Source organism: Pituophis catenifer, unplaced genomic scaffold (genome assembly GCF_029215685.1).
Source record: "Pituophis catenifer annectens isolate HBS135680 unplaced genomic scaffold, rPitCat1.0.hap2 SCAF_8, whole genome shotgun sequence".
Taxonomy (NCBI): domain Eukaryota; kingdom Metazoa; phylum Chordata; class Lepidosauria; order Squamata; family Colubridae; genus Pituophis; species Pituophis catenifer.
Genome location: NW_027256888.1, coordinates 25,146,769 through 25,172,734, shown reverse-complemented (window position 1 = coordinate 25,172,734; position 25,966 = coordinate 25,146,769). Strand labels below are relative to the sequence as shown.

General features: G+C 46.5%; 1 protein-coding gene across 1 annotated transcript; it reads left to right on the top strand.

Annotated features, from left to right (window-relative positions):
* Positions 1-23,601: 23,601 nt before the first annotated feature.
* C1QTNF7 (C1q and TNF related 7) lies at positions 23,602-25,338 on the top strand. The gene is made up of 2 exons (XM_070948732.1): positions 23,602-23,847; positions 24,660-25,338. The coding sequence occupies exons 1-2, from the start codon at positions 23,610-23,612 to the stop codon at positions 25,289-25,291; spliced, it is 870 nt and encodes a 289-aa protein (XP_070804833.1). The 5' UTR covers positions 23,602-23,609; the 3' UTR covers positions 25,292-25,338.
* Positions 25,339-25,966: the final 628 nt, after the last annotated feature.

Here is a 25,966-nt window from a genome sequence, read left to right as displayed (position 1 = left end):
TAACGGTCAATGTGGGACCAAATCTAATTGAAGAAATAAGCCAGTTTCCACAGGAATCCATCAAACATCGCTCTGAACCATGGGGGAGGAGCGGATGGCTGGGCCGGTTGCAGGGCCAGTGCTGGTGGTGGGGCTGGAGCTGGCATCTATTGGTACTGCACCTATCCCTGGCCAGGGGGGGTATCTGGTCAGCAGGGGGCAATCTCAGGACTGGCTGATGAAGGGGGGGTGTTGGGTCTTGGCAGCCCCAAAGTCTCTCCCTGCAGTCCTGGGCTGGAGTGCCCTAGTGGGCCCTGCTGCGGTGCCATGCCAATTCCAACTGTCATCTCAGTAGACCGGGCCCAATGGGGGAGGCTAAGGCATGATCTGCTTTGCTTTGAGTGGAATGAAGCTGACACTCTGCTCTGGACGGTTACGGCTCCTGGGCCTGGGAAGGTGAAGGTGGGCTGAGCCAGTGCAGGGAGGCTGTGTGATGCTGCCCATGCTGAGTTGGTTGAACTGCTCCAGGAGGCCCGCTAGTGACTGGCTCCGCATCAGCGGTGGGAGAACCTACTCCCAGGAGTTGCTGGGCTCAGGAAGTCTCACTGGCCTCCACTCAAAGGCCTGGGCTTGCTCGTTCTCAGCCGTGGTTCCTGCAGTGCTGCCCCAATCACCAATTATTGGGGCAGGGTGGCTCCCACAGCTACATCCCATAAGAAAGGATCTGACTGAGCGACCTGCCTAGGCACTGGCTCTTTGGGCCAGGCACCCGGTCAGCACTAAGCCTCGGTGGCTTACGCCATATTTTTATGTTGTTATGGCTAAATACTTCTACCAACTACCAACAGACTAAGTGTGGCAACCCTGAAGATCCAAAAGAAAAGATGGCCTCCAGGGCTGACACATACATTCACACATACAGGAGAGAAGCAGTGGTAAGTCTCTCCATTGAGAATGTGTGTTTGCAGAGGTTTCCAAAGACTTCAAAATGGTGCCAATTGGCCAATCATATTTAGGAAGGAGTTTTAATTGTAGGCATGGTTTTGCCTAATTAACACTGATGTACCACAGAATAAATTGAAGCTACAGGACTAGAATTCATCCTAGTTCCATAATGGCGAACCTATGGCACGCGTGCCACAGGTGGCATGTAGCGCCCTCTCTGTAAGCACACGAGCCATCACCCCAGTTCAGCTCCGCTGCGCATGCACATGTGCCTCCCGCCGCCAGCTGGTCATCAGGTATCTGCTGTGCATGCATGGGTTGCAGGGCGCATCGGGGGTGTGCGCATGCCTGGAGGTGAGGTGCATGCGCAGGAGTGAGGTGCATGTGTGGGGGCCGCAATGCATTTGGAGAGTTTGGGCGTGCACGTGCGTATGTGGTGCATGCATGCTTTTGGCTCTCTGTCCGGAAAAGGTTAGCCATTGCTGTCCTAGTTCATATCGGACCAAAGCATTTGTTTGTTAGGATTTGTAAAAATAATTTTAAACAGACTCCCTAATAAGTCAATTGACTCATTGAAGTACCGAGTGAAATTCAACTGCAAGACATAAAAAAAAAAGGGGGGGGGGAAAGGAGCTGTTCTTCAGTAAATCCTCTAAAGAATGCTGAAAGCTGGAGCAAATTATAGGACTTCTGGCTGATGTTGTGGCAGGATCAGTCATGGAGAGGGGGTCTCCTTTCTCCCAGGCTGAGTTCTTCTCATTGGTGGGCTCCGAAAGGAGCCAAAGCCACCCTGTAGGGGTGGTGAAGCAAAGAGGGGCACCCTGTGAGGTTGCAGAGAGCCACATTTCTCCTGCCTGGCCCGGGTCTTTCTTTTCCCTCTCAGCCACGATGAGGAGAAGAGGCAGCCCAAATATGGCTGCCATGAAGCTGGGACAGCCAAGAAACAGCTAAGACCATTGCTGAAGCAGAATTAAGAAACAGCTAAGATTATAGGAGTTAGTGAACAGTGTATGGAACTGGATGAGAGAATTCCTTTTTACTCAAAATCTAACCTAAAAAGGGAAAATCCAGGAACACTATTTGCTCAGAGCTACTTGTTAAGCAGTGAGTGTGCATTTTGAGAAAAATACTAGATTGGAAAGAAAAGATCAAGGGAAGTAAAACAAAAAACTTTTAAAAATACAGGAAATTGGACTTTGAAATTGGGAAGGCATTGTTTCAGGAAGGCATTTTAAAATGCTGGAATTATTTACTTAAAAAGTTAACTCTGCTTTTATAAATTGAATTAAAATCAAATTGGATTGAAACTGAGGCGAGGTGGTGCAGTGGTTTGGGTGCAGTACTGCACCTACTTCAGCTGACTGCTAGTTCAGCAGATCAGCGGATCAAATCTCACCGGCTCAAGGTTGACTCAGCCTTCCATCCTTCCGAGGTGGGTAAAATGAGGACCCAGATTATTGGGGGCAATATGCTATTTAGTATACTGTCTTTGGTGTAAGCCACCCAGAGTCCTCGGAGAGTGGGCGGCATAGAAATACGAATAATAAATAAATAATAATAATAAAATAAAATAAATAAAACTGGTTGGTCTCACAATAACATTGAAATTTAAACTGAGAACACCACCTGCTGGTGAAAGGAAATACAACATATATTTACAAGCCTGGCAAGATTTTGGATATGGAATAAACAATACTTATTTGGAGGATTGTGAAGATACTTACTGAGTTATAAGCATCTACTTTACTGGAGATTTAAATGTGAGAACAAGGAATGTCTAATTAAATGACCCCTGAATGTTATGATACATGATTGAATTTATAAAGATGATTTAAAGAGATCTTGAACAAGTCCCTGGACTACTTAAAGGGGACTGAAGGATTAATTTCAGGTTTGAATACACGGTTCCTGGACTACCGGATAAGAGCGGGACTTATTAAAATAAAATGAGATGCTTCATCAGAGGAAAAATGAATGGAACTTTGGAAGATATGTCATCAGTGTATCAAAGCATAGAGGACATTATGGTAAGAAATCACAAGGAAATAAAGGAAATAATGCATGGCATAGAGGGAAAGCTGGACAATGAGTAAAGATCAAGATAGCCAGGAAAGGGAGGAGTCAACAGAAAGAATGGAGGAAAAAACAGAACAGACGAACCAGCAAATAAAAGAAGATAAGGAGACAACAATAAAAAAAAAACGACTGATGATACAAAACAAGGGGAAAATACTTTAAGAGTTTTAAAAAGAGGCTTGGAGATGCAGGAAGATATTTTTGAAAAGGAGACAGGGATATGGGTAGTTATTTTGAAAACTAGACAGTGGAAGAGGGGAGAGATGGGAGGAATATTCAGATTGAATAGTCAGGATGTAGATGCAGACAGAAACAAAGATTTAAGAGAGGAATATGGGATGCAAGTCAAAAAAAAAATAAGAATTAAAATATTAATGCGGGCAAGAGATGATGGTTAGAAAGGAAATGTCTTTTAATATAATGGTGGCATGACTAAAAGCTAGAAGAGAGAGAGAAATAAGAAAATGGGGAAACATTATATACACTTTTATATAATAAAATGAAAGCAATAACAAGGAGAGAAAATTAGAGATTGAATGGTGTTATTAGTATATATATTTAAATAATATTGTGATTGGCATTGGAATAATATACTGAAACATCAAATAATTAAATAATGGAAAAGCAAAACTTAACATAAATATGTGTATTAGTATTAGAATTACATTAGCGTGATGAATGTAATGAATATGATTAATATTATTATTGTTTTTTATTAAAGTGAAAGCGAATAAGAATTAAAGTATTAATCTGGATGGGGTAAAAAGAAAATGTCTTTTTTTAAATATAATGGTGGCATGATTAAAAATTAGAATGGAGATAGAAATAAGAGAGGGGAGATTATTAATATACACATTTTTATATAATCAGATAAAAGCAATAATTAGAGGGAAGATTAGACATTGAATAATGGAATCATCATGTAAGTGTAAACAATATTGTGATTGGCATTAGAACAATATATTTAAACATTGAATAATTAAATAATAAAGGAGTATAACTTAATACAAATATATGTATTAATATTAGAATTACATAAGTTTGATGACATAACAAATGTGATTAATGTTATTATTCTTATTTGCACCAAAATGTGTGATATCCAGGTGCCATACTGTCCACTCATTGATGTGTATATGTAAAATAAAATAAAAAAACAGGTCCAAAAAGGCAAAGATGATTTTACAGATAACTCCTTTCAGGGCATGGTCCTCCAATAAAACTGAAGAAACACTGCCTTGCAGAGAAACACATTGCCCAGATTGTCAGCAAATACGGCAACCAAAACTCTATTGACTATTTACATGGCATAGCACACAATTGTCAAATAGATTAATGAAAGCTTGTTTATGCTGTAATCTGGTTTCTTTTTCTCCCCTATTACTTCTTCAGTGGTGAAGTGAACCTTTGGCCATGCACAGAGTGCTTCCCCTTTGCGCGCTTATGAGTGGGCAAATACCTGCCTCCCACCTGAAGCACAGCTATTTTCTATGGGAAAGGAAGGCTGTAGCCCCTTCACTCTTTCTTGGTTGTTGAAGTGAACCTCTGTGCATGCACAGAGCGCTTCCCCATATTGTTATCCTAGGTGGGCAAATACCTGCCTCTCCTCTGAAGCACAGCCAGTGGTTTTAGGGGAAAGGAAGTCTCTCTCTCTCTCTCTCTCTCTCTCTCTCTCTCTCTCTCTCTCTCTCTCTCTCTCTCTCTCTCTCTCTCTCACACACACACACACACACACACACACACACACACACACTTTTTGTTTTAATGCCTTTGAGTCTGTATTGACTCCTGATGAATACCAGGAATAGTCTCTGTAGTATTCTGGGCAAGTTGTTTCAGAAGTGGTTGTGCAAGAGCTTCATCCCTGCCTGCCCTGGCCCTCCTGTGCTTCTCCTCACACCTGCTCCTGTTGCCCCCTGGGTAAATTTAAACTACAAACTTATAAATCATAGTCTTCAAACTATTTGCCAGGGGGAAAAAGCTCAACATGGAAAGAGCAACTCCAGCTTCACAAATTTCCAACCTGAAATTATAATGCTACCAAATTGTTGACTTACTTAATAATATGAACAACTATAATTATTTTTACTGAACAATAAAAGGCAAGTGTGATCTGAAATCTTATAAATGGCAAGAAGGTTGACTATTCTTTTTTTTTTGTTTATTTGTTTAATTTAACATATAAGACAGACATTATCCAGAGGGTGTGCTCAAATAAATCAAGATGGTAGCCATGATGGGATGATAGAAGCTCTGCCTTTATATTAAAGAAAGAGCTTTATTAAAGATTGAGATTTGTGACTTTCATCTTTACTTAATTTTGCCACATCCTGCTTGTGAATACCTTTGATCAAGGTGCAGAATCAGAGGTGGTATTCACGCGAACCGATAGCAAAAATTTGGCCTGGGTCACCGAAATGGTAGCGACTGCTGGCTGGCCACACCCCTGAACCTGTCGGCTGGTGCCACTCACTCGCCCTTGGTGCCACTCGCTCACCCCTGAACCTGGCGCCTGGTGCGACTCACTCACCCTGCCCACCCGCTTGATGCTCGCTTACTCTGCCCTCCTGCTCAACACTCGCTTGCCCCGTCCATCCCAGCCCTATATATGTTGTCTTCGCTTTGCCACGTGGCCCAGCTATGGGCCTTGCCAGTCGCCTCCATGCCTCGCCATCTCTGCTCAGTTCACCAAAGGTAAGTAAGGATGCTGCCCACTCATCTTTCGTCTTGGGTTGGGGGTTGGGGCCTCAGGGATGCGCCATTCTTCGAGGTCTCAGAGCCGCTGCCCGCCTTGGCTAGGTCGGGGAATGTGCCATTCCCTGGCTCCAGCCTTGCCCCGGAGCCGCTTCCCACTCACCACCCACTCTCCCTTCGCCAGTCACATGCGTCACCCCATTTCCCTTCCTCCAGTGGCCCCAGCCCTAGCCCCACATCCTCCCCCACTACCACCTCTTTCTTCTTCTGTTTACCTTCTTCCCGTGGCGGCTGGTCCAGACTCCAGAAGGCAAGCTGACCTCTGTAGTTTTCGGTGGCCTCCAGCCAGCTGCCGCAGCCACAAAGCAGCTTGCAAAGAGGCGGTGGCTGGCTGGAGGCTGCCAAAAACTACCGGAGGTCACCAAAAAAGCCACTGCCATCACCACTCTGTTCTTTGCACCAGCTGCACACGCACATCCCATTACCTGCTGTGCTGGAGGGATTTGCCTGGGCAAGTCCGAGCAGAGTGAAGCAGCTGTCAACTTGCAAAGCTTTCAAGTTGCCATGAGCAGGAGGGAGGGAGAACTGATAGAGCTGATTGATTTCCCTAACTGAAGTTACATTCCATACATGCTTCTTAACCACAATCAGAAGGAGGGTGTTGGATTTTGCAGCTGGCCAAAGTGGTTAATTGGAGAATGTGATTTATGACATGGCCAGGGAGGAGGGGAGAGACAGGGTCATAGGGGTACGTAAATCTACATGGGATTAGTTCTAACTGCATCCAAATATTGCTGAAATGGTGCTCCTAATAAATGACTGTATTTCTTTTGAAGTTTGGCTCATGGCTCATGAATTAATTAGGGCATCTTTCAGAAACTTCACAGACAGTTAGAACTACTTTTAAAATCTATCAAGATTACCAGGTTTCCTGAATCCTGGTCTCTCCAATCGCTCCCCGATGTTTGGGGTTCTGGGAGGGAAAATCAGGCAACCATGGCCGAAGACGGGCTATCTGAAGAGAGCCTAATTGCAGCCAGAGTGCAGCCTCCCTCGGACATCAAAACTGAGATGCCTGCTCCAGCAGCGGAAGCAAGAAAAGATGAGTATTGGTGGGAATTAATCCCTAAAGCAGCTGAGGTCAAGCTCTCCCACCCCAATGCCCAGAAAAAGGGGAAGCCCCTGAGCGAGCTGGGAAAAGTGGAGTGGAGTTTGGACTGGAACAAGCCAGGCTCCCAAAGCCCCTGGGGAGTTCCAGAGAGCAGCCAAGGGAGGAATTTGATCAGACCACCCTTCCCGATGAGGGGCCGTCGTGCAGGCCAAAGGAGAGGGAGTGGATCCCTGTGAAGGATCTGTCGTGCAGGCCAAAGGAGAGAGCAGTGGATCCCTGTGAAGTGAGGAGAAGCAGACAGGAGCACAGCCCCCCTTCTCCATCCATCAGAAGGAAGCTGCAACCAATGTCTTTTCCACGCAGCAGGCAGGCTGCCCAAGGCAGACAAACCCCTCTCTCCCTCCAAACTAGAGCTAAGGTAGAGGGCCAGCTACATCAAATGCAAGCATACAGAGGCCAACAGGGGGAGAGAGGAGCAGTGCTGAATGAACTGCCCCAGTTCAGAGGAAAGTTTGATGGGGACTCAGACCAGCTAGCTCTATTCCTTGACTCAGCTGAGATCCACCTAGAATGTTATGGACACCTCTACCAATCCCCCAGAACCATGGTGAATACCATCGCAGAGGGGCTAGAGGGAGAAGCAAGGGAATGGCTAGCAGCCCTCCACAAGAGGAGAGCCCCCCAACTGCAAGATGTAGATGACTTCCTACGACTGCTAGAGGCCAGATTCGAGGAGGCAGAGGAAGACCTGTATGCAGAGGATGAGCTCAGCTATCTAAAGCAGAGGGGCTGTCCCATTAAAGAGCACATCCGTGAATTTAGGAGAGTCATTTGGAGGCTACCCCCTTTGCCAGAGCGGTTGCTAGTGCACTTTTTCAGAAAGCCTGGACAATCAAATTGCCCAGGTAACCGCTTACCTGGACATCCCAAACCAGCTCTCAGAGTGGTTCCAAGTAGCAATAAAAGTCGACAGTGGATTGCATGCCAACAACATGAGAGAGCAACCAGACTCAAAAGAGAGGGGGCAACCCGACCTGAAACCGCCCAGCCAATGGGGAACCACAGCACCATGGCAAACCCCGAAACCAGCCCTCCCTCGAAGTCTGCTGAAGTGCTACAGATGTGGGGGGAAGGGCCATACAGCATCTATGTGCATAACCCCAGCCCCAAGGTCTAGGCCAGAGCCACCACCCAGGGCACAGCTGGAACGAGGCCCCAAATGAGCCACCAACATGTCCCGGAGGGCCCTCCAGGCTGAAGAGGTCCCTTCCCACCCAGCCGAAGGGGGGGGAACACCAGGTAACGATGACCAGCTGCCAGAATCCTATGATAGCGAGGTCGAGGGTAAAAATGACCCAATGGTGAGGGGACCAGTCCACCCTTTCATTTTCCCAATACGCCTCACAGCCCCAAAAACAGGGACCCAGGGGGCCTTTCAAGCCCTGATAGACTCAGGCTGCACTAGATGCTTGATCAACCTAACCACAGTTCTGAAACTGGGGATCAGAGCAAAAAGACTGACCCACCCAATCCGGTTTGAACAGGTTGATGGGTCCCTAATGGGGGGAGCCTATGCCACTCACCTAACCGAACCAGTGATGCTAGAGCTAGCAGATCACTGGGAAGTAATTCGATTCGTAATAGGCCCCAAAATGACAGATCCAGTCATACTGGGACTCTCCTGGCTAGACAAGTGGGGACCGACCATCTGGTGGCAAAGGGGTACCCACAGACTGAGAATAGCAAGGGGGCCCCAACCCCTCCCACACCAGCAAGCAGAAATACCATCCATGCAGGGAACCTTCCAAAAGGGTCACACCAGAACAACTGGCAGCCACATCTGACAAAATCCCAGAGACCGAACAGATCTCAAGGGAATATCAGCTACAAAGCTTCCTAGGGTTCGCGAACTTCTACAGGTAATTCATCCCCTCCTTTGCGAAGATTGCCAAACCCATGACAGACCTCCTAAAGACAGGGAGCCCAGGAACAAAACCCCGCCCAGGACAACCTCTACAGTGGGACCTAACCTGCCAAGAGGCATTTGAAACACTAAAAGAAATGTTTACGAAGGAACCGGTGCTGAAGCATCCTGACCCCGAACAACCCTTCGTCATCCAAACAGATGCCAGCGACGTGGCAGTTGGAGCAGTACTACTCCAAAAAAATAGTCAAGGAAATCTACAACCCTGCGCCTACACCTCCCGCAAGCTCACAGATATAGAGAGACAATGGGCAGCATGGGAAAAGGAGGCATTCGCGGTGAGATGGGCACTGCTAACCTGGTGACACCTGCTGGAAGGGGCCAGAAACCGTTCGAAGTCTGGACTGACCACAAAAACCTGGAGGCCCTCAAGACCCCGCAAAAACTATCACCCAAACAAGTCCGTTGGGCTCAATACTTCAACCGTTTCGACTTTGTGCTAAAGCACATTCCAGGGGAAGAAACTTTCTAGCCGATGCCCTCTCCCGCATGCCCCAGTACAAATGTGAGCGGGAGCAGGTAGTGGACACCATCATTCCCCTTACCCAAATAGCAGGCCAAGTAACCACCAGACGACAACGCCGTGACTGGCACGACCAACCAACAAGCGATCTAACGGCAAAACTCAAAACTGAACTGCTGGCAGACCCCTGGTTCTGAGACAATCAACACATCCTGACAAAAAGGGATGACCTTGCATGGAAGGGGACAAAGCTCTATGTCCCAGAATCCCTACGCACCCTGATCCTCCAGAGGAGCCATGACGTTAAACCAGCAGGCCACTTCGGATTCCTAAAGACTTTACACTTAGCACGGAGGCAGTTCTGGTGGCCCAGCATAAAGAAAGATGTGGACAGTTATGTGAAAAGTTGCACCATCTGCACCATGATGAAGAAGCGACCAGTAAACCCCCCTGGACTGCTACAATCGGTAGCAGAGCCTACAAGACCATGGGAGGAGATTGCAATGGACTTTATAGTGGAGTTGCCGAAAAGTGGGGAAAACACGGTGATCTGGACTGTAATAGATTTATTTTCCAAACAGGCACACTTCATACCCTGCAGCGGACTACCCTCAGCCCACCAGTTGGCCAAACTGTTCCTGAAACACATCTACCGCCCTCATGGAGTACCAAGAAGAATTATCTCTGACAGAGGGGTCCAGTTCACGGCTAAGTTCTGGAGGGAGTTCCTACGGTCCATTGGGTCATCCCAGGGACTTAGCTCAGCCTTTCATCTGAGCACCAATGGGGGGAGCAGAGAGACTGAATGCCATGGTAGAGCAGTACCTGAGGTGCTATGTGAACTATCAGCAGTCCAATTGGGCGGACCTCCTGTCTTTCACTGAGGTCACGTATAATAATGCTGTTCACAGTAGCATGGGGCTAACCCTGTTCAAAGTACTGAGCGGCATGGACTTTGTCCCAATGCCTGAGTACCCAAGGGAGCCCCCCTCCTCAGTCAGCTTGACCGATTGGATGGCGACACTGAAAGCAACCTGGGAGAATGTCAAGAAAGCGCTAGGAGTACTTCCGGTGGCTCCGCAGCATCGGCAGTCGCTCCTTTCGGAGCGCTAGCCCCGTGATTTCGTTAAGCCGCTAGAACAGCAAAAATCAGCTGTCTAGTGGCTTGGAAACTTTCCCCTCGGGAAAAGAGGGGAAAGAGAGCAGCCGGGTGTGGGTAGAATTCCCCAAGAGCTCCAGGAACAATCCTGGAGCTCGAAGGGTGAGAGCTCCCCAAGAACCTGGTAGAGCTCCGAATCCGGGATGTGTCTGCTTTATGCAGAACAAGACGCCACGACCATCCCTGCAAGCAACTTCTTAACAACATTTGGATTAAAAGCAGGCAGAGCAAAGACAGGAGACATTATAACTGCAAGTACCAAACTTTAACTCCAGCTGAATATTGTTTCTTTCTGGGTCTGATGAGAACGGGAAAAAGTTGAAAGAAAATGGTGCTGGCTTGTTAAGGGCATGGAAAGTGAAAGTTAAAGAAGAAAGTGCTTGTTAATTCGTTAAAGCTGTCAGCCTCATTTAAATCTAATGGACATTGTTTTAAAGAATTAAGACTGGGACTAAAAGAATAAAGTATTGACTTACTAATAAGCCATATTATTGGTTAAAGATCAAGATTAAAATATTTACTGACTTACTGGGCTGGTCATTGAAAATTACAATTTGGGAATGGCTTCAAAGCAGACAAAAACAGGCATTCCAAAAAGTGCTGGAAGTTCTCCTGCTCAAACCTCTAAATTGCAGTCTTTGTTGGCCCCAGTGGATACACAAGCACAAGCACAAATGCAAACACAGGTATTGACACTGGAGGCTCTCCAAGGTGCCTTAAAGGTACAAGCCTCTGAATTGCAAGAAAAAAATCACATCTGCATTTAAAGATGTCTCTGAGGAAATGGCAGTAATTAAGGACCTAATCCAAACCCATAATCAAGAAATAAGAGAAGATATTGTGGAAGCATTTCAGGGTTTGGTGGGTCATGTTACATCATTGGAGGAAAAGGTTGAAGAAATTCATCAATCTAATGTGAATTTGGAGGTTAAAGTGGATGAAGCTCAAATCAAGATTGACAAGACAGAGGCAGAACTTATAATGACACAATATAGGGCGATGGAATTTGCTTTGAGGGTAAGAGGCTTGAAAGAAAATAATCAGGAAAATTTGAAAGAGATTTTTGCAGAAGCTCTTGCACAGTTAACTGGAGAGTCCAAAGCAGAGTGTGACTGGCAAATTGATAAAATTTATCATGTTAACTCATGGATTGCCAGGCAAAGACAACTACCAAGAGATAGTGTGATCTACTTTGTTACCAGGAAGATAAGAAATGGGATCTTACAAGCTTCTTACAAAACCAAACTACAAGTGGCAGGACAGGAGGTTGCGGTATTCAAGGAAATTCCCCCTAAAATGTTGAGAGCTAAAAAAGACTATGCATTTCTAGTGGATGAATTGAGAAATCATCAGATACAGTATAGATTGGAGGTTCCAGCCGGACTAGTGGTGAATTATTCAGGAGAATGATATCGTCTCAATACAATTTGTAAGGCAAGAGATTTTTATGTTAATGTACTAAAGGCTGGATACCCACCATCTCCAGGAGCCAGAAAAAGGAAAGAAGCAGTAGACGCTAGAAAGGAAGGCCTGCAAGCACAAGCCTGGGGGGGGGGCTTGGAGTACCCAAGAAGAATTAGTGCAACTTTCGGAGGCTGTGCAAGCCTTGGAGCTATTTGAAAAAACAGAAGAAGCCCAAGAACAAAGACAAACACGAGCAGCAACTAAATGAAAGGAACAAGAATTAAAGATGCAACAAACCCAGATAACAACCCAAGGAAGTACAAACATAAATACAGAAGCCGTGGGAGGGGCAAGACCGAAGAAGAAATTCCAGGAGGATTTCCAGGCGGTGCTCAAAAGGCTTCAGGGGGCCAAAGATGGCAACTAGATTTTTAACTTAGAATGTCAATGGCTTAAACTCACCACAAAAAAGGAAGAAAATATTTCACTATTTGAAACAATTTAAAAATGATGTAATTTGTTTGCAAGAAACACATATTAAGGCAAATGACCAAAAATATTTGATAAATGTGAGACTGGGAACACAATTTGTGGCATCAGCTCCAGAGAAGAAAAATGGTATAGTTATATATCTAAAGAAAGACTTAATGGCTAAATTAATTGAAGCAGACCTGCAAGGTAGATACATTGCAATTGAATTATTAATCGAAGGAAAGAAAGTACTTTTAGTGGGAGTATATGCACCCAATCAACAACAAGACAAATTTTACAAGTTGCTACATACAGAATTGATAAACTGGGACTATAAATCTTGTATAATGTTAGGTGACTGGAATGGAGTATTGGATACTAGAATGGACAAGAAGAGACTTTTGCAAAATATTCAAATGCGAGCAAGATTGCCTAAATCCTTTTTTGACGTGATGGAGGATATGGAGCTGAGAGACATTTGGTGTGAACGGAATTTTAAAGAACAAGACTTTACATTTTTTTCAGATAGGCACCAATCTTTTTCTAGAATTGATTTTATATTAATTACAAATGATTTCCTTTCTAGGGTGAAGAAGACGAAGATATGTCCCAGAACTCTAACAGATCTTAATCCGGTGTGGATGGAATTGGAACATGGAGGGAAGGGGGGGGGGATAAATATGTAAACTTTTTAAAACTTTTCAATAAAGAAAAAAAAAGAAAGTGCTAGCTCAAGTGGCACAAACCTATAAGAAACAGGCAGACAAACACCGAGCTTCCCAAAGGCCATTTCAATTGGGGGAGAAAGTTTACCTCTCCACAAAATATTTGAGGTTAAAGCTCCCTAGCAAGAAATTGGGGCCAAAGTTTATGGGACCATTCTCCATAGTAAAGATAATCAACCCGGTCACGGTGCAATTGAAGTTGCCCCAACTGCTAGGGAAGATACACCTGGTATTCCATAGTAGCCTCTTAAAACCTGTGGTTGGATCGACCCTGAGGCCACTACCTCATGAGCCCCCAGAGCCCGTGGTCATAGGGGGCCAGACCCATTATGAGGTACAGCAAATCCTCAATTCGAGGTGACACAGGAGACAACTCCAATATTTAATCAAGTGGAAGGGTTACCCCTTATCAGAGGCATCTTGGGTAAAGAGTCAAAACATCCAGGCTGATCGCCTTATAGCCAAATTTCATGCAGAAAATCGAAACAAGCCAGGTGGGGGGGGTTACGTCCCTAAACTCTACATCTGTACTCAAATTGTTTTGCTTTGCCCAGGTCACCCTCAGGAAGTGAGGGGAGCCAACTTGCAAAGCTTTCAAGTTGCCATGAGCAGGAGGGAGGGAGAACTGATAGAGCTGATTGATTTCCCTAACTGAAGTTACATTCCATACATGCTCCCTAACCGCAATCAGAAGGAGGGTGTTGGATTTCGCAGCCAGCCAAAGTGGTTAATTGGAGAATGTGATTTATGATATGGCCAGGGAGGAGGGGAGAGACAGGGTCATAGGTGTACATAAATCTACGTGGGATTAGTTCTAACTTCATCCGAATATTGCCGAAATGGTGCTCCTAATAAATGACTGTATTTCTTTTGAAGTTTGGCTCATGGCTCATGAATTAATTAGGGCATCTTTCGGAAACTTCACAGCAGCAGGCAATGGGATACACATGCACAGCCGGTGTGAAGAACAGGACGGCAATGGCTTTTTCGGTGACCTCTGGTAATTTTTGGCAGCCTCCAGCCAGCCGCCACAGCTGCAAAGCAGCTCTCAAAGAGACGGCGGCTGGCTGGAGGCTGCCATAAACTACAGGAAGTCAACTTGCCTTCCGGAGTCTGGACCAGCCGCTGCGGGAGGAAGATAAGCAGCCTAAAGAAAGAGGCCGTGGTGAGGGAGGAAGCAGGGCTAGGGCCGGGGCCGCTGAAGGAAGGGAAATGGGGTGACATGTGCAACTGGTGAAGGCAGGGTGGGGCGGCATGCAGGAGGAGGCCTTTGACAGATTAGCCAGGCCTGGGCAGAAAATAGGTAGATAGGTAGAAATTCAATTTTGTTTCCTACCTTTTTCTGTGGGCGTGGCTTGGTGGGAGGGTCATATGACTGAGTGTGCATGAGCGTGAGTGACATCAAGTTGGCCACACCTACTCAGTCACATGATTGCCCCCACCTAGCCACACCCATAGAACAGGTTGGAAAAAACTTTGAATCCCACCACTGTGCAGAATTTCCTATTATTTATTTCAGTGTTTCAGTATGAATATAATGATATTTTGTACCCTTGATGCTAAACCCTGGCACAATTCATAGCAAGAAAAAACCTTTATCATATGACATCTACTGGGCTTCCTGTATACCATGCTCATGATTTCAAGGAGAAGGTCCTGGATTTTGATTGAAAATGAGAAGTGGAAAAAAATAGATCCAGGAAATTACAGACCAAATCAGCCTGACACTTGGGAAAATCCTGGAAAACATAATCAAGCAACAGATCTGTGAACATTAGAAGCAAGCAAAGTTATAACTAGAAGCCAACATGGTTTGTCAATAACAGATCATGCCAAAGAAATCGTATTTCATTCTATGACAAAGTGGACTAGCTAAATGCTTAGCAGACATAGTATACTTGGATTTTATTTGACAAAAAAAATCATAACCTATTTCTTGATAAGTTAGAAAAATGGGATAAACAGCATCACCACCAGATTGAGTGCTGACAACCTGCACTCAGCATGTAGACCTTAATGGAATTATATCTACATGGAGGGAAGTAAGCAGTGGGGTACCCCAAGGTTCTATCTTAGGCCCAGTACTCTTCAATATCTTCATAAATGATTTAGATGAGGGGATAAAAGGGGAACTCTGTTAGATCAGGCGCAGGAACAGAAGACGTGACCAGCTCGATACATGTAACAAACTTTATTTACATAGTAACAAGTAAAAGAAGACTGCTGGCGCGCTGCCGGAGCTCTCCTTATATTCGCTCCCGGCAGACGCACCGCCCCTAGACAGGGATTCAAATCTCCCGCCCGATGGCTGGCAGCCAATCAGGGCGGATGCCCTTATATGGACATAACACTCCTCCCCCCTTAGTCTGAACTGTCAATCTCGTTTACAAAAGTCACGTAGTCGCGCAGGTACGTAGGACGCCTCGGCACCCTAGCTGACCTGCGCAGTCTCACTTGTTCTCCGTCTCTGACCTGGATGGACGGGGCTCTGTCGTCTCCGGGCTCCCTCTCCGGAACCGGGCTTGGTTCGGCTGTCGAGTGAGCGGGGTCACCCCCAGCGCCTCCGGCCGGACCGCAGACCTTGGGTGGCTGGTTCTGGTGGTCTTCTTCCTGGCCTGTGGATCTGTTTCCTCGTCTCGGTGGCTCGGTTCCGACCCGGGAAGAGCGTCTGAGTCTTGGTAAGTCCATCGTTTGCTCCTCCCTGGTCTCCCGGGCGCTGCGGTTCGGTTGCGGTTCGGCCTGGTGCCGGGTGGGTGGTGGTTCTGTTTGGTGCCCTCTGGACCGGCCCGCCGGCTGCGGGAGGTGCTGGCCCGTGTTGCGTTGTCCGACCTCGCAGGGGTGGTGTTGGTCTGCTAGGTCGGGCTGGCGTTGGTCTACCCTGTCTGGTCGGTGGTTGTCGACCTGGTCGGGCTGTTGTTGCGGCACTACCTCTGCGGGGCGGCGGAGGTCTCCCTTGCCGGGGTGGTGCAGGTCTACCTGGCCGGGTTGTTGTCGGCTTTCCCTTCCCCCTAGTCCCTGGTCTACCGTTGGGTGGTGCCTGGGGTCATCCGGGTCGGGGTGTTGTTTCCTGGCTGCCTCTTGTGATGGGCGGGGGTCCCTCTCGCCGGGGAGTCGAGTGCCACCCTTGCCCATAGGTTTGGGGGTGCCCGTCTTGGATGGGTCCCGGTCTACTCGCCTGGAACTGCAGTCTCCCTTGCTGGGCTGGCATGGGCTGCTGTAACTGGTGGGGTGCGCTGCTCCTCCTCTGGGCAGGTCCCGGTCTACCTGCGGGCTGGGTTGGTGGTCCTTGGCCTTGCCGTGCCTGGTGCCCACCTGGCTGGGTTGGTGGTGCCATCCCCCGTGCGGTTGGCCCCGGTCTACCTCGCTGGGCTGCCGGTGTGACAGCATTTGGTAGTGGGCTGGGCCAACCTTGTCGGGGTGGTGCTGCTCTGCCTCGCAGGGGTGTGGTAGGCCTACCTCGTCAGGGTGTTGTAGGCCTACCTCGTCGGGGTGTTGTAGGCCTACCTGGTCTGGGTGTGGTAGGCCTACCTCGCCGGGGTGTTGGAGGCCTACCTCGTCGGGGTGTTGTAGGCCTCCCTCGTCAGGCTGGTTTTCATGTGCCCCCCCCCACCTTTTTCGGAGTTGGTCGATGTGGCGTCTCGTGAACTGTCCATCTTCCAACTCAACGATGTAGGATTTGGGCCCGGTTGTGCTGGCAATTTTCCCCTTCAGCCACTTAGGAGAGCCGCTGAAATTCAGCGCGAAGATTGAATCTCCTTTGCTGAAGGCGCGAAGCGGGCGGCTGGCGGTTGCGGTCACTTCCGGGCTGTATTGGGGGTGCAGCCGGTCCAAGGGTGACCTCAACCTTCTGCCCATCAACAGTTCGGCCGGGCTCTTGTGGGTGGTGGCGTGTGGCGTGATGTGCTGTGTGAGGAGGAAGTTGTCTATGCGCTCTTGCCAGTCCCCCGGGCCCATCTTGGTGAGGGCCTCTTTGGTCAGCCGGACCATGCGTTCGGCTTGTCCGTTTCCGGCCGGCCTGTAAGGGGCGGACAGGGCGTGGCGGATGCCCAGTCCTGCCAGGAAGGACTCCATGGCCAGGGATGTGAGCTGGGGGCCGTTGTCTGAGACCAGCACATCCGGTAGGCCGTGTGTGGCAAACAGGCGGCGCAGGGCTCGGATGGTTGCTTCAGTTGTGGTAGATGCCATCGGCACCACCTCGAGCCATTTGGAGAAGGCATCTACCACGATGAGGAGGTGTCGCCCTTGCATCGGACCCGCGAAGTCAATGTGGATCCTCGACCAGGGGTTGCTGGGGGTCTCCCACTTCGCGACTTCGGATTGCGGCGGCGCTGGGCGAACTTCTTGGCACGGGTCACATCTGGAGACCCATTGTTCAATGTCTTTGTCCATGGAGGGCCACCAGACATAACTCCGTGCCAGGGCCTTCATGCGGACGATGCCCGGGTGCCCCTTGTGTAAGGTTTCTAGCGTCCGCCGTTGCAGGGTGCCAGGAATCAGCACCCTGTCTCCCCATAGCAGGCAGCCTTTGATGGTGGACAGCTCCTCCTGTTTCCTTGCGAACGGGCTGAACCTTTCCTCTGGCTTTTCCGCTGGCCACCCTCTGAGGATCCAGGACTTCACTTGGCGGAGTGTGGGGTCCTTTTGGGTGTGGACGGCCACATCTGCGGATGACACCGGGCAGCTGGCGTCGTCATCAATGTGAAGTAGGTGGAGCGTGGGGGCTGGGTCCTCGACCGGCTTCCTCGACGGGCATCTGCTGAGGGCGTCAGCGTTCCCTATGGCTGTGCCTGGCTGGTGCACGAGCCTATAGGAGTAGCCAGCTAGGAAGATGGCCCATCTCGTCATTCTTGGGGACATGAAGGTCGGGGTTGGTTGGTCGCCTGCGAGGAGTCCCAGGAGAGGCTTGTGGTCTGTGACTATGGTGAAGAGTCTTCCGTAGAGGTATTCGTGGAAGCGCTTCACTCCAGCCACGATGGCCAGGGCTTCTTTGTCCAGCTGGCTATAGTTCCGTTCTGCGCCGGACATAGTCTTTGAAAAGTACGCGATTGGGGCTTCCGAGCCATTGGGCAGTTCGTGGCTGAGGACTGCCCCCACCCCGTAAGGCGACGCGTCGCAGGTCAGTCTGATGGGGAGCGTCTCGCTGTACTGGATGAGGACGCTTTTGGACGTCAATAGTCCTTTGATGGCCCGGAATGCCGCTTCCTCTTCCTGGCCCCACTTCCAGGAAGCCGATTTCCCCAGCAGGCGGTGGAGTGGCTCAGCAACTGTGGCTTTCTGTTTTAAGAAAATGGCGTAGAAGTTGAGCAACCCAAGGAAAGCCTGAAGCTCCGTTTTGTTTTTTGGGCTTGGAGCTTCATGGATTGCTTCCACTTTTGATTTGGTGGGGTGTATGCCTGTGCTATCAATGAGGAAGCCCAGGAACTCGACTTCCTGTACTCCTATGATGCACTTGTCCCGCCTGACCCTCAAACCCTTGTCCTTGAATCGCTGCAGGACAAGCCTGAGCCTTTCAAGGAGTTGGGGTCTCGAGTCACCGGAGATGAGCACATCATCGAAGTAAGGCACCACCCCTGGAACGCCTTGGAGAAGGCGTTCCATCATGGATTGGAATATGCCAGGGGCAGCGCTGACTCCAAATTGGAGGCGGTTACATTTAAATGCCCCTCTGTGCGTGACAATTGTCTGAGCCTCCGCCGTTTTGTCATCCACTGGCAGTTGCTGGTAAGCCTGGGCCAGGTCCAGTTTCGCGAAAATTGATCCAGATCCCAGGGAATGCAGCAGGTGTTGCACCACTGGGACTGGGTATGCGCTCTGTGCCAACGCCTTGTTGATGGTACAACGGTAGTCAGCACAGATGCGCACAGACCCATCATGCTTCAGTGGGGTCACAATGGGGGTCTCCCATGAGGCATGATCGATCGGTTCCAGTACGCCCTGGGCGATCAGCTTATCCAGCTGTTCATCTACTTTCGGCCGCAGGGCAAATGGAACTCGGCGGGGCTTGAGCCTGATTGGGGTGATTCCCTTGTCCAGATTAAAGGAGATTGGCCTCCCCACAAATTTCCCCAGCTTACCATCGAAGACTTCTTTGAACTCTTCGATGATGGAGTCGAGTTCGTCCCTGCGGATCTCGTGGATGCCCTGAAGTGAAAGTCCTAGAGGCTTGAACCACTCCACGCCCAGCAGGTTCGGTCGGCTGTGCTGCACGATGGTGATGGGCAGCTTTCCATCGAAGTCGTTGTACTTCACATGGATGGTTGCTCTGCCTAGGATGTCGATGGGGTTTCCATTAAAGTCCACAAGTTTGTCTTTCGGGGCTTTCAGCTGGGTCCTTTTGTATGCCGGTTTCAGCTGTTGTAGGTGCTGCCAGTCCATGATGGAGAAGGCGGATCCGGAGTCTACCTCCATCTTGCACGGAGACCCCTCTGCTAGCAGCGTCACGTGGAACTTGGTGGTCCCCTCGTCGCTTGTGTGAGCAATGGTGGTGGTCTGGTGCACCGTTCTGTTTCGGGGATATTCCTCCTCCCCGCGCCGGGACTGGTTTGAGGACCGTTTGGATGTCCTCTGGTTATCTTTGCGATTTTCCCGGAATCGCGGTCTGGGCGGCTCCGGGGCTGGGTCTGTGGCTCTGCAGGCCTCGGCGATGTGGCCCCTCTTCAGGCATCGGCGGCAGGTCGCGTCCCTCCATCTGCAGGTCGCTCTGGGGTGGTCGCCTCTGCAGCTGCCGCATCGCTCTCCGCGGTCGCCATGCGGTGGGGTTTCCCGCCTGGGAGGGCGGGACACCTTGTGGACGGCCATTTCCTCATCAGACTCGGATTGAGTGGTTGCCTCGTCCGATGAGGTTGGGCCCGACTTGTGGATCTTATGGATCCCTCTTGCTTTTACCATTGCAGCGGCTGCTTGTTCGGACGTTTCCGCCGCTGTTGCCTCGTCGAGGACGTCTTTAAGCGGAATCTTCTTCCTGCTGAGGAATTTCTTCTGCAGCCCCACATCTCGCATTCCAAACACAATGCGGTCCCGGATGGCATTGTCCACATTGTCGAACTCACAGTTGGCAGCGAGTTGGCGGAGCGCTGCCACGAATTCTTTGATTGATTCACCTTCCCGCTGGTTTCTTTGCTGGAAGGTGAACCTGTTTGCGATGGGGGTGCCTGTAGGTGCATAGTGCTCCTGTAAGACGTCCTGCAGGTCATTCCAGGACATCTCTTCGATGTCCCTAGGTGCCACGAGGTCCATCGCCATCTCTAAGACGTCCGATCCGCAATGAGCCAGGAAGAGGGCTCTTTTCCTCTCATCATCGAGGTTCTGGTATCCATTGCCTCGCAGGAACTGCCGGAATCGGACCATGTATGACCTCCACTTCTCCCGGGATGGGTCGAACGGGTTCAGCGCGGTCATCGGGGCTTGCGGGGTAGCCATTCTGGAAGTCGCTGTGGTGAGGTGACTTCAGCTCTTTGGGCGATCGTGCCGTGAGTCTTTCTCAGGTTCTCTTCTCTAGTCCTTCGTCGCCAGTGTTAGATCAGGCGCAGGAACAGAAGACGTGACCAGCTCGATACATGTAACAAACTTTATTTACATAGTAACAAGTAAAAGAAGACTGCTGGCGCGCTGCCGGAGCTCTCCTTATATTCGCTCCCGGCAGACGCACCGCCCCTAGACAGGGATTCAAATCTCCCGCCCGATGGCTGGCAGCCAATCAGGGCGGATGCCCTTATATGGACATAACAAACTCTTCAAATTTGCGGATGACACGAAGTTGGCAAGAATAGCCAACACCCCAGAAGTTAGTCTCAAGAGCCAGAAGGATTTTGACAGATTTGAACATTGGGCCCTATCTAACAAAATGAAATTCAATGTAGATAAAAGTACCATTTTACACTTAGGCAAGAAAAGCCAAATACACAGGTTTAGAATAGGTGAATCTTGGATCAATAGCAGTAATTGTGAGAGAGATCTAAGGAGTCCTGGTGGACAACTTAAATACTAGCAATGTGCTGCACCCACCAAAAAAGCAAATGCGGTCCTAGGCTGCATTAACAGAGGGATAGAATCAAGATCATGTGAAGTGTTAGTATCACTTTACAATGCCTTCATAAGCCACACTTGGAATATTGCATCTAGTTTTGGTCACCACAATATAAAAAAAACGTTGAGAGTCTTGAGACTCTAGAAAGAGTGCAGAGAAGAAATGCTGGAGTAGTATGGGATCTCCTGGGCAAGGGGTTGTAGTAGAAGACCTCCAAGGTCCCTTCCAACTGAATTATTCTATGTTCTGTGTTCTACATTACTTCACAGGTCAAAGGGTTGCATTTCCTGTGCCTTTGTCAAAACTAAGACCCACTGAAAGTCTGGTTTGATTTATTCCTTTTGTGGCTTTCTATCTATTGTCTAAGATGAAGCCTTAAATTATTGCAATTGGATTGTTGGCAGATTATGTTGGTTCAATTAATGTGTATCCTTGTATAACATTTGGCACAGGGATGAATAATCACTTTAGTGCCATTTGATAGAATGAAAAGAAATGAAAACAATCCAACAATATAGCATCAAGAAAACCAGGCACACAGTCAATGAGGCTTTGGCAAACTTATAAATTGTTCTGCCAAGATAAAACTGAAAGTGCACTGCACAACCACAGAAGATACTTCAGAGAAGGCAAGCAGAGGCTAGAGGGTTGGTTGGACTTGGTGTTCCAAGACAGCACAGTATAAATTAAGAGTAGGCAGCAATATTCCAGGAAGAAGGACATTTGTCTCGATTTGCAGCAGGCAAATTATTTCAGGTTGGAATAGAATACAGCAGATGACAATGGATCCATCTTGTCCAATATCCTATTTTGTTTCTGTGCTGCAGAAACAAAATTCTTAATTCTTCTATTCTTGGATCACTCCACAACTTGAAGATTTCTTCAATTTTTACAGAGATTAACAGCAACTACTTTAGCTATTACTTTATTTCGTGATTGTTCAGTTACAACAGAGATGAAAAAGTATTTTTATGACCAATCTCATATTTACAACCTTTGTAGGTTCATAAAGCAAAGGAAAGCTGAAGTAAGATCATCAGCATAACTGTAGTTTCACTTAGTAACCACTACAATTAATGACCAGGTTGCAGCCAATCCCTGTTTTAGTCCCTGAATAAGGACTTCCTGTACAATAAAACTAAGAGGGGTGCTCTGGAGGGAATAACTATTCTTTGGTCGTTGCATTTCATTCATTTTCCACGTAAATTAGGTCTCAGTGAATTGGATTAATGGCACAACTTTATAAAACACAGCATTAAGTGTACAGTAAGACCAGTTTCAATGCTGCAGACACCTTGCTCATAGATCAAACATTTTTGGTTTCTGACCTCTTTAACTTTCATGTTTCTCAGTCTCCTAAGTCTTCACCAGGGGCTCTCTGCACCATTGCCACTTTGCATAATTCACACAAAAGTCATCACACTGGCCCTGTGCTTTTAACATCCCTAAGTCATATCCATGAAACTCAAAAGATTTTCACATGAGATCTCAGAAGATCACAGAGATTAAGTTCTAAGCCTACATACTTTAAAGTATTTACAGCAATAAAAATTAATAGTTCTTAAACAAAAATACCCAAGGGTATGGGAACCAATAAAAAGGCATTAAACTGAAAAGTATAAAACATATGACAGGGAAAAATAGGTTCCAAACTCATCTTAGGAATTAATAACTTTGGGTTCACAATTCTAAATTACACCAATGTACTACATCCTGACATTTACTTTCAAATTTACATTTTTGAGAAATGTTCAGGTTTTTTTCAGGTTCAGCATTTGTTGAAGTATTGGATATTTACAGCCCTGAATATATTTATTTATTCCCTTTTATTTGAAAGATCATATGGAAATGATCTTTACATATCATTTCCATATGAGATCTATAGAATATTACAACCAACAGCAATGACTGCCATCAGCTACTTTTTTTTTCTACAAATTGCTGGAGGGATGTAATAGTTTCAAGAATGGATGTTTAATGTAAGTTTATAAATAATTTTTTTTATGTGAAAAGTACTTTTTAAAAAAACTTTAGACTATTATAAAAAGTATGTTGCTCAAGTTGATGGCTAAAATTGTATTCTAGGCAAATTTCATACAACTGTATATAATTAGTTTTTAAAATATTTTATACAGTTATATTACCCTACAGATATAGTATATTGCTTAAGAATTATTTTCTTCGCTCTGCAGAAGTTGTGGAAAAGATGTGACAGTGAAATCTTGGAGATTAATTTACTAAACAAAAACAATTTAAGATTAATTTAAGATATATGTGGAAAACTCTACTTTTGCCAAGTGATTATGGGTGGCCACTGAGTGGTAAAAAAAACAAAAAACCAAGATGATAATCATGAGAGTTTGATTAAGCTCTGCTCTTTTTATGCCCATTGCAACATGTGGTACATTTATAAAACAATTGGAGCTTTGATTATACTCTCATAGCTTCCATATTAACTTTTTAACAGGTCTAGTGGGAAAGATTATGCTGTATATAAATCTTAACACTTAATTTAAATAAGATGGGTTTTACTATTCTCACATCAGCATTCTTCTTTTTTCCAGTGCCAGAGATGTTTGTGCTGCTCTGTATAACAGGTTTTGCCTTCTATATCAATGGCCAACCACTCCACAACCAATTTAAAGGAGAAAACTACTCCACAAAATATGTTTGTAGCATACCTGGGTTACCTGGCCCCCCAGGCCCTCCTGGAAACCACGGCTCACCTGGATCACATGGCCGGATTGGGATCCCAGGACGAGATGGACGAGAAGGCAAAAAGGGAGAAAAGGGTGAGAAAGGAAATGCAGGTACTGAATATTCAAACCTTTTTAAAAACCTTATCAAAACAGACTTTAGTCCAAATAAGACCTTCAGTTTTTCTAAACCTTGAACTGCTGAGCAGTAAGACTATCTACAGTTGGTGCAGCCAAGTGGCTACAAAATAATACATAATTATAATGTAATACATAATTACATTAATACATAATCATGACAGCCCTGTTGACATGCCTCCTTTTAGAGGTGTGGTATTACTACTCATGATCTCCAAAGAAGAGTGGACTTGTAATCCACCACACTTGAAAGCTATCAAATTCATTTTAAATCGTGACAAGCTCTTTATTCTCAAAGTGAACACCCCTTTCACAATATGGGCATAATATTGACCTTGACAGAATAACTGGTGGTAAAAGTAGTGGATATGAGGATTTGTATGCTTCTAATGATGAAGTTCCTATTTATATTTTCAGCCAGCCAGAAAATGGATTCTTTTTATTTATTAAAATCAGGGGTAAAATGCTACAGGTTCGCTACGGTTCAGGTGAACCGGTAGTAAAAAAAAGCTACTGGTTCAATCGAACTGGTAGTTAAAAAAAGCTACAATCCAACGATCACCTGTGCCATGCAGTTTAGCTTTGCTAGAAAGCAGGATTTCCTGCTTTCTAGCAAAGCTAAACTGTGCGTCACAGCTGATCCCCCCCCTCGCTGTTCTACTTACCTTCCCAAGTCTCCTTTTGGCGCGTACTGAGCATGGCATTCCCTGCCAAAGAGAATTATTATCTTGTGTTTAATAATACCGTATAACCTAATGGTATGGTTACAATGGTTTCCTTTCTCTTAGGTGTAAGAGGAAAGATGGGTCCTGCAGGACAAACTGGAGACAAAGGAGACCAAGGGCAGCCTGGCAAAAGAGGGCCTACAGGATTAGTAGGAGGTAAAGGTGACATGGGACCTCTTGGTCCAGCAGGACCAAAAGGGGAGAAAGGAGAAAGAGGAAAAACAGGTTCACCGGGAATCTGTAAATGTGGGCAAATCATACTGAGATCAGCTTTCTCTGTTGGTATAACTACAAGTTACCCAGAGGAAAGATTGCCAATCATATTTAACAAAGTCCTTTTTAATGAAGGGGGACATTATAATCCTTCAACAGGAAAGTTCATCTGTGCCATCCCAGGGATTTATTATTTCTCCTATGACATTACACTAGCAAATAAACACCTTGCCATTGGTCTAGTTCATAATGGAAAATTCAGGATAAAGACATTTGATGCTAACACAGGAAACCATGACGTGGCATCTGGGTCAACTGTGATTTACCTTCAGCCTGAGGATGAGGTGTGGCTTGAAATCTTCTACACTGACCAAAATGGCCTTTTTTCTGATCCCACATGGGCAGACAGTCTGTTTTCAGGATTTCTCTTATATGTAGATACAGACTACCTTGATGCTCTGTCAGATGAAGATGACCTGTGATGGAGATGGCTACATACTTCTAAATGAATAAAAAGCAATGGACAGAATCTGCCCTTCCCTCTTAATAAAGGTGATGCCTTTGTCTGGAATTTTGTTTTTGTTGTCAAATGCCCCAAAGTAAAAGACTTATTTTCAAATAATAGAAACTTTAATGATTGTCTGCTTCTTTTTAGAATCCAAGAAATAAAAAACCAGGTTTAATAGTATTTAAATACAATTAAACATAATATTTTAGACAATAGATATTGAGTAATGACATGGTTCTTGTTGAGTAGTTGAATAATGATTATTATGAAAACATAGATATCAGTAGTAAATATTTTATTTTTTAAAAAGAGGTACGTCTGGTGTAATAAGACATGCTATTACAATTACCTTTTTGAATGATTTCACCCCAATCATAATAGAGAAAAATGAATAGATCAATTTCTGTAGACTTTTAAGTCAAACCATTAATTAATCCAATTCTGTATTAGCAATTCTAGAGTTGGTTAATACTTCTGGAGACTTCCATATTTCTTCTCCCCTCCATGATAACTACATTCTTTGTGGGAAAGAATTTTTACTGGTTAATTGTTCTGTTAGGAAATTTCTCCTTAGTTATAGGTTGCTTCTCTCTTAGATTAATTTCCATCTGTTGTTTCTTGTCTTGTCTTCTGGCACTTTGGAAAATAG